Source organism: Gymnoscopelus microlampas (genome assembly GCF_963454915.1).
Source record: "Gymnoscopelus microlampas genome assembly, chromosome: 21".
In the NCBI taxonomy this organism is placed as follows: domain Eukaryota; kingdom Metazoa; phylum Chordata; class Actinopteri; order Myctophiformes; family Myctophidae; genus Gymnoscopelus; species Gymnoscopelus microlampas.
The window spans coordinates 33,608,999-33,618,468 of NC_139958.1; the positions used below are offsets into that span (position 1 = coordinate 33,608,999).

The following is a 9,470-nucleotide window of genomic DNA, read 5'->3' on the forward strand; positions in this document are numbered from 1 at the left end:
TAACCCTTTAGCTTGTGATTGTTCTAATGCTGACTTAGTTTCAGCAGTGGCTGCTGAACAACAACCAAACGCAGGTAGTTGGTGCTCATCGCTGCACTTGTGGCTTTCCTCTGGTTAAGAAGGGAACCAGGTTTCTGGACTTTGACTATCATTCCTGTTGGATGGACACTAGCTTCATCTGCTTCACTTCCTCCACTTGTGTGATTGTGCTAACTCTGCTCACATCCTTCACCTACCACTTCCTGAGGTTGTTTCTTCTCTATGCCAACTATCTCTTCCTTCCTGGCCTTCCTTTATGATGCCAAGGAAAGAAAGCGGGGGTCTCCTCAGCGCTACGATGCCTTCATCTCCTACAACGTTCACGACGAGCCCTGGGTTTACAGAGAAATGCTTCCAGTGCTGGAGGGAGAGCAGGGCTGGACACTCTGTCTGCACCACCGAGACTTCCTACCAGGTACAAACCACTCTCTGTCTCTTTCTGTCAACAATTTGTAATAATCTCTCTCTGTCTGAAAAACTGTGTTGTCTTTAGTGGCATTATTATTACAGTATGTAATACCATCTATCTGTTTCTCAAGAAACGATTGAAACGATTTTCAAGAAGTGAAATCGTTTTGAATTTGGTGTGAAAAATGTTTTTGTGGTCTGTTTCCAGGTGCATCCATCATAGAGAACATTACAGATGCCATCTATGGCAGCAGAAAGATCATCTGTGTGATCAGCCATCATTACCTGGAGAGTGAATGGTGCTCTAGAGATCCAGATGGCCAGGTGGGGGAGCCATTTCTCTAATGTTTCATGGATTGCAAATCCATGAAAAAATATGAGGGCCACATTTACACACATGAAAGAGGCAGCACAATTTGTGTATTATTCCGGATTGACTTTCATTCTATTTTCCCTTTTTTTGATGGCACAGAATAATAATAGCAAAAATCAATAAACATAATAATAAATTATTAATGTATTATTATGAATAACAGCAACCAATCAACAGCTTCATCCATCTCCCCTAACCTCTCCCTCGACCTTTCACCCTCAGAAACTGGAGGATACTGAAATTATTAAAAACTGCTAAACAATTAAATCCTATAACTGGAATTGGAATATGTCTGTGATTGTCATGTTGCCATATTTGGTGACCATTTCAGAAAAGCAATAAGCCATGGTTTACTGTGATGTCAGAACAGCTATAAGAGGGTCTGAAAGGCTGTGGTTTACTGTGATGTTAGAACAGCTATATGAGGGTCTGAAGCACTCAGTTCCGTGACGGGCCTCACTTCTCATTTCCAGGGTAAACCACAGCCTCTTGTGGCTTATTACTTTAATGAACTGCTGTGGATGTAGAACAATGTAAAGAAGAACAAAAGATAAGGGTGCTTTAATCAAATACAAAACACTGTGGTGGATCACAGTCGTATCAGAGCTGGAGGAGGGTAGAGGCTCCGCCACAATGATTGATTATGTCTCCCTACAATCCAGGGTATTTTGTCACATTGTTTGTGATTTGGTGCCTTGCATTACAGAGGAATTGAACCTTCACTGAATGTGTGTTTTCTGTTTCTGAGAATGTGTGTTTTTTTTTTTATTATCCCACAATTTTGCAACACTTTTTCACCCAGTGCCAATTGTCTAAGTTATCCTGGGCGCTACACTCCCCCACCAGCCAGTGACAGTATTCTGTCATTCCGTAAATAAAGTGTCACTTACTGTTAATAAAGAGTTACTTAATGTAAATTAAACTTGACTGAGTGTAAATGGTCTCCTCTGGTCTCCTGTGTGCAGCTACCGTCTGTTTGATGAACAGAAGGACGTATTGATCCTGGTGTTTCTGGAGGACATTCCAGCCCACCAGTTGTCTCCCTACTATCACATGAGGAGGCTGGTGAAGAGACACACCTACCTGAGCTGGTCCCAGGCTGGACAGCACCTTGGACTGTTCTGGCAGAACCTACGCAGAGCTCTGGACACACCTCACACTGATCTGACCTCCTGAACCACCTGAGACCCCAGCATGCCTGTTCTGGGGGGGAAATGGACCCAAAACTTATCAAAATGAATGTATCACTGTCTGCTATTTAATTTGTGTAATAGGTATCTGTACATTATTAGGTTATTTTCATAACCTCATTACAATGAATGGAAAGCTAAACAACCAACATTTCAAACACAGAATGTTGGTTGGGGTGAATTCTAACATGGGAAGAGGAATACATGAACATATATAGAGAATTACAATAATCCAGGTGTGATGAAATAATAGCATGTGTAATCATTTCTAGCTGTGGTGGGTATGTGAAACAACAACAGATCTTTAGTTTAGTGATGTTTCTAAGACGATAAAAACGTGCACTGGACGCAAAGGGTGGTTCCATGAGGGTTCCGACTCCCTAGCAAACAATCACTTAAGCCCTGTATATTTTAGCTTATTTATATTTATATACTTATATTTTGGCTGTTAGAAAACAGCCGCTCTAAGCTCCATCCGAGCTTGTAGATCTGCTATTTTTGAAAATCTTTGAAAGATACTGAAATATTTTCTTTCAAATGGGGGTCGTCCCGGCCATCGCTCCGCTAGCCAAAGAAGCGTACAATGTTTAGAGCCTTGTGGATGCAGATCTCCTGCTTAACATCAGCGCCAGAAAACAATGCATCCAGCCATAGCTGTCGCTTGTGGTGGGCTGCATAACGACTGTTGGCTAGCAAAGTCTGGCTGAATCAAGTCTCACTGTTCTGTTGATAAGATGACATCATCAAATGACACTTAGTAGAGCCATAAAAGGATGTGGTCAGTACTTTCCGCCTTATAAGTAGGCTACGAGTTGCACAGATCTTCAATAGTCTCTGCTAAGTGTGCCATCATCGGCCCTGCTCCTGAGGCATTTCACTTGATTGTTCCGTTTGTGTGCATCTAACCACACTATAGTCAAGACCAAAGACGAGCAATGGAAATAGTTTCTCATTTTGTGAATGACACTGTAGAATTCTTCAAATGGAGCCTTACTATAGCAGACAAGCGTGTAGACAAATGGCCAATGATGTCATCCCCCTTTCCAACGATGGCCATCAGCTGCCTGTACCTGCTCTTCCTATGGGAGGGACGAAGATATATGCAGGGCCGTCAACCTTTCACACTCAGAAAGACCCTCATAGTGTACAATTTAAGCATGGTGGTCCTCAACTTCTACATCGCCAAAGAGCTCCTACTGGGATCAAGAGCAGCAGACTACAGCTACTCCTGTCAACCTATGACCTACTCCAGTGATGTTAATGAAGTCAGGATAGCATCAGCTCTTTGGTGGTACTACATCTCCAAGGGACTGGAGCTCCTGGATACAGTGTTCTTCACCATGAGGAAGAAATTTAACCAGGCCTCCTTCCTCCATGTCTTCCACCACTGCACCATGTTCATCCTCTGTTGGATTGAAGTCAAATGGGTCCCTGGTGGACAATCCTTCTTTGGTCCGATGATAAACTCTTCCATCCATGTCCTCATGTATGGGTACTATGGCCTGGCCTCCGTGGGACCTCAGATTCAGAAATATCTCTGGTGGAAGAAGTACCTCACCATCATTCAGATAATCCAGTTTCTTGTGGCCATCGCCCACAATTGCCATGCCCTTTACACAGGCTGTCCTTTCCCCGCCTGGGCACAGTGGACTGTGATTGGTTATTCTGTCACCCTCGTCATCCTGTTTATCAACTTCTACTACCACGCCTACCGAGGCGACCAAGCCACCACCCAGAAGGCAGGCGGCAGACAAAAGACAAGAATGGCAAAGAGGGAATGAATGAAAAACAAAGTAGAAAAGGTCCAGGTGCTTGGGCGAGTTCAATCTCCACCAGGCCGGTTGTCAATTCTATGACGGATTTATGATGTATGACTCCATATTTGGTGGCAAGGTTTCAGCCCGCCTCCAGCCTGGAACCTCTACCCACAGCCCTCCTTTGAGACACAGACCGAGTAGACAAAAATGGCAAAATATGACAAAAAATGTGGGCACAGTTTCACACAGATCTGAGCGCCATTGACTTATATACTATAGAATTAAAGTTCAGTTTGAGAATGTGTGAGAATAGCTCCAGACGAACAGACAGGCCAGACCAGTGGCAGCGGTGGCCTAGTGGTTAGAGGGGCGGCCTTGATACCGGAAGGTCCCTAGTTCGATTCCCCAATTCATCACATCAATCATGAATCACCGCTGAATAGCCCTTGAGCAAGGCTTCCATGCAGGGTCTGGCTGTAAATAAGTTCCGCACTTAGTCCAACACCCTGGGTAAACAACAAACTTTGCTTTGCTTTACCCTCTTATAGACGAGAGGAGAACCGAACCACTGTTGTCTCCTTGTACAGAGCCGGGGAGACCAGCTGAGAAGGAGGACGAGTCAGCCATGATGTATCATTTGAGACAGGGCTATGAGATGATTGTAGAGCAACTAGAGGTTGGGAATAACCCTTTGAGAAAGAGCATAAGCTCAACATTCCCCAAACCCTTGAGGAAATGGAACAGTGGTTCATTAGGAAGAGGAAGGAGAACGAGAGAGAGGAAAACCTCACCTTGGTCCTTGGCCCTGAACTCTCACCAGAGGCTGAGCAGCAGGCACAGGCACTGTGTCCAAATACGCCCAAATATGGAATGTGTTCCTAACCTCAATGTGTCGTCATGGCATCAGCAAACAACTCAGTCAGCTCCACATACGGGCACAAAAGGGGGTATGCCCATATATGGGCATACAGTGATGACATCAGGGATCTCCATATATGGCCATAAAAAGGACAAGGGCTGACAGATACAGATATCTCCATATATGGGCATATAATCGTAACAGACAGATATAGAGATTTCCATATATGGGCATACACTGATGACATCAGGGATCTCCATATGGGCATAAATACATTGATATTAAACATTGATCATACAAATCGGTGCATGCATGGCAACGGCTTGTGTTGTGTGACCCTAACCCTACCAGAGATCTACAGCACATCTCTTTGCCATCAAATGGATGGCAAAGAGATGTGCTGTAGATCTGCTATTTTCACTGTTTAAATAATAATAATAATAACAATAATGATAATAATAATAATAATAATAATAATAATAATAAATGAATAAATAATACAAAAAAGTAGTAAAAGAAGAAAAAATATATATCTATTTTGTGTTAATGCTTGCCGATAATGACATGCCTAAACTAGGGATGTCAGGTTGAAGGTGGTTAATGAATAAACAACAAAGACGTGTCTGTGTGTCACATGTCACATAGGCTGGATATGTATGGCCCTGGACTGAGATGCACTCAAGCCTAAAATCAGATTAATCTGCATGATGTGTTGAAATGTTCAGAAATGGAGAAAAAAATAAATGCAAAATATAGCTGCAAGCAGCGATAATACGGGGCCAGGAGAGAGAAAGAGAAATGATAATTCCTTTAACAGGTCAGTTCATGAAAGTCCTTGCGGTCTTGTTTCCAATGAGGGCCTGTGAGCAATTAGGGGTTAAGAGTCTTGCTCAGGGACACATTTCATCGACACATTTGCTGACCTGGCCTGGAATCGTACCTGGGTCAACCAGAGCCTCTGGCTCCCTAACCACTCAGCTATGGCCGACCCTCAGAGAGAGAGAGAGAGAGAGAGAGAGAGAGAGAGAGAGAGAGAGAGAGAGAGAGAGAGAGAGAGAGAGAGAGAGAGAGAGAGACATGGAAACGGAATAGATTGAAGATAGAAACAGACTAGATTGAAGAGAGAGAGAGAGAGCCATGGAAACGGAATAGATTGAGTCATGTTTTTTGCAATTCAACTTAAATGAGTCTGCATCAAGTGAGGCTTGAACCGGCAACCTTGCGATCGTGAGGCACTTTTAGGTAGCTGCAACACTACCTATAGTGCTATAGCTTTGTCCAGACTGTTATTGTCTGTTGAGGATCACAAACTCTTGCCTTGTCATGACCCAAGCCCCTGTTTCACTAACACAAAGATCACTCGTTCACAAACCATTTACCAATGAAGAAGTTGTACATCTCCTCAGAACCAAAACTAGTGAAAGTAGCCGATCTACAAGCTCACAAACCATTAAAAGTTGTCAGATTGTACATCGGCTATTTTCACAATGAAGTATGTTATACATTGAAAAAACATACTCTCATTGCTATCTGAAAAGTTGTGAGATTGTAGATCAGCTATTTTCACAATGAAGTATGTAAAAAACACTCAATTAAGTATTTCATGTTATCTTCAACAATTGCAAATGTATTCATTGATAGTCATGTTGTGTGAAATGCAACTTAGATGAAGTCTGCACCAAGTGAGGCTTGAACCTGTGACCTTGAGGTTGTGAGACATACACTTAAGCGGGACGCTATTGGACCAACAGACAAACCTCTGAAAAAAGAGATCACACTGATCATACAGTTTCACGCAAATAGCTGAAAAATCCTGGGTTTAAGTGTTTTTCAAACTGCTCAAGATTGCGGACAATCTAAGGGCGGTGCTTACTGGTCAACGTGATAGATGTGTTCCTCATTAGTCAAGGCACATGTGTAAGCAGGTCTAATGGCTGTCGGCCAAACGAGGCATGACTTTTGCCTGTTTAAAGTTTCAATTTTCAAAAAATTGCTATAGCGCCCCCGTTTGACCAATTGGAGTAAGATTGGTTTCAGTGATATTTGGAATGGCCCTTTACATTTCTGCAAAGTTTCAAAGAATGGTAAGTCTGCATGTATGTGTTAGGGGCAGATGAATAATTGTCATAAAACTGCAATATTCATTGGCTCATTAAAGCTTCATTTTTTCACTTATGGAAAATATTTTGCAAACGTTTTTTGGCATAGGTCCAAAGTTCATGTGTAAAAGGTTTTGTGCAGATTACTCAAAAATCCCAGGAGGAGATAGGTTTTAACTGTTTTTCATATCATTCAAAATGGTGGGAGATCTAAAGGTCAGAGGTCAAAAGTCAGAGTGTGAAAGTTGTTCAGCATGAGGAGACGCATGTGTGCATCGAAGTTTCATGGCTGTAGGTCAAACAGGGCATGAGTTGTACCTGTTCAAAGTTGGCATTTTTCAATTGAGTGCTATAGCGCCACCTTTTGACGAAAGCTTGTGAGAATTATTTCTTGATTGTTTTTCATGACCATCTATCATATGGCCGAGTTTCATAAAAAGCGACTGCACGGTTCAGCCAGAACTGCCAAAAGTGGCAGAAGAAACGGAATAATCTCAATAACAAAACGGGTCCATGCTGGAAGCCTGGCCCCGTAAAAATAACTAAATGTGAGGTTAAATGTGAACACTAGGGGGAGACATTGCATCGGACCCCAAAAGACAATCCCTTTCTCTTACAAACCTCAATTCCATTGGTATGTGACCTAGAAGCAACCAATTTAGTTGGGTGGTTAGTTAGTTAGAATATATAAATAAATATATATATATATATATATATATATATATATATATATATATATATATATATATATATATATATATATATATATATATATATATATATATATATATTCTAACTCCAGACTAAATTTAAAAAATAAATAAATGTGTAATTCTATTGGCATCAATAGAACTCTAAGTAACTTTGAAAAATGTATTGTCTACACACAGCGACTGTGCTGTGGAATGAAAAAAACACAACATTTTGTCAACTCTGTCACCGTCCTTAATACATATATGCATGCACACACGTGAAACTCGTCCTCTGCATTTACCCATCCTATAACAACCTCATATATATATTTCTGGAAAGTATTTAAATACAGCAATGCATTGATATAAAAAGTAAATGTACTTTGTAATTCGTACTTTTTAACACTCAAGTATTGTTTTTAAAGCTAACTGAAACAGCACCTGCACAAATCGGTGCATGCATGGCAAAGGCTTGTGTTGTGTATGACATCAGACCAGAGTGCTGGTCAGCTCATATAAAGGGTGATGATTCCTTTATACCTGTAGATAACAACTAAAGATTTAATTGACACAGCAAGAGATAGAACAGGTCAGAGAGCGAGAGAGAGCCAGGACACATAAATAAACATTTCCAGTACAGATTCTGTAACCATATACATCACAGAGATGCCAGGACTCAGCTGTCGATTTTACCAGCACCGGTTACCAGAGGTAACAGATGTTGTGATGGTGAAGGTGAAGTCCATTGACGAGATGGGTGCCTATGCCAGCCTTTTGGAGTACAACAACATCGAGGGCATGATCCTATTCACTGAGCTGTCACGTCGACGTATCCGCTCTATCAATAAGCTCATCCGCATAGGTCGCAATGAGTGTGTACAGGTCATCAATGTAGACAACGAGAAAGGATACATTGATTTATCAAAAAGAAGAGCTTCCCCAGAGGATGCCGCAAGGTGTGCAGATAAATTCACCAAATCCAAAACTGTGTACAGTATCCTTCGTCACGTGGCTGAGATGCTTCAATACACCAAGGATGAAGAGCTGGAGAGCTTGTTTCAGCGCACTGCCTGGGTCTTCGACGAGAAATACAAGAGGCCTGGATATGGAGCGTATGATGTCTTCAAACAGGCTGATTCAGATCCTTCAATCCTCGATGGCCTGGACCTGACGGAGAGAGAGAGGAACGTGTTGATTGACAATATCAAAACACGACTCACTCCGCAGGCTGTCAAAATCAGAGCAGACATTGAAGTGCAGTGCTACGGGTATGAGGGGATTGATGCCATCAAAGATGCCCTGCGGGCAGGCCTGGCCTTCTCGACGGATGCCATGCCTATTAATATAAACCTGATCGCTCATCCACGATTCATGATGACTACGACCACACTGGAGCACAAAGAGGGCCTGTCTGTCCTCGACCAGGCCATGGCTGTTATCAAGGAGAAGATAGAGGAGAAGAAGGGCATCTTTAACATCCAAATGGAGCCCAAAGTGGTGACCGAGACGGATGAGATAGAATTGGCCCGGCAGCTGGAGAGTCTAGACAAAGATGACGCTGATGAGGTGGTGGCCCGTCAACTGGAGAGTCTAGAGAAAGATAACGCTGATGAGGTGGTGGCCCAGCAACTGGAGAGTCTAGAGGAAGAGAACGCTCAGGTGGACGTAAATTATGACGCAGAGGAGATGGTAGCCCAAGTAGAGGACTAAGCTCATCTAATAGGCCATCATTGGGACATTCGGGACATTTCCAGATGGGCCTGCCTGTGTAATCATGCATGTGGCCTGTTGAAAACACTGGACATGTACTACATACGCATGCACGCACGCATGCTAACACGCACACACACACACACACGTTTTTTTGTAAACGTTTTTTCTCTTTAAAGTTGTGTCCAAGATCGATGTCAACTCCGTCATATTTCTACATAAACATAATTCAATCAGGCATAAAAAAGTCTTTTCTGTGGTCCCCTGTCTCACTTCCGGGTTTAAAGAATGGCGGGAAAGCTGCGAAAGCTCTGGTAAACTTACATTTTTTGATGAATGCACT

General features: G+C 42.5%; 2 protein-coding genes across 2 annotated transcripts; both read left to right on the top strand.

Annotated features, from left to right (window-relative positions):
* Positions 1-2,945: 2,945 nt before the first annotated feature.
* LOC311037914 (very long chain fatty acid elongase 4-like) lies at positions 2,946-3,791 on the top strand (the record flags this gene model as incomplete). Its single annotated transcript, XM_084047210.1, has 1 exon — positions 2,946-3,791. The coding sequence occupies one exon, from the start codon at positions 2,946-2,948 to the stop codon at positions 3,789-3,791; it is 846 nt and encodes a 281-aa protein (XP_083903336.1).
* Positions 3,792-8,083: 4,292 nt separating this feature from the next.
* LOC311037915 (eukaryotic translation initiation factor 2 subunit 1-like) lies at positions 8,084-9,127 on the top strand (the record flags this gene model as incomplete). Its single annotated transcript, XM_084047211.1, has 1 exon — positions 8,084-9,127. One exon carries the CDS (start codon positions 8,084-8,086, stop codon positions 9,125-9,127), a length of 1,044 nt encoding a protein of 347 aa, XP_083903337.1.
* Between the last annotated feature and the right edge of the window lie 343 nt (positions 9,128-9,470).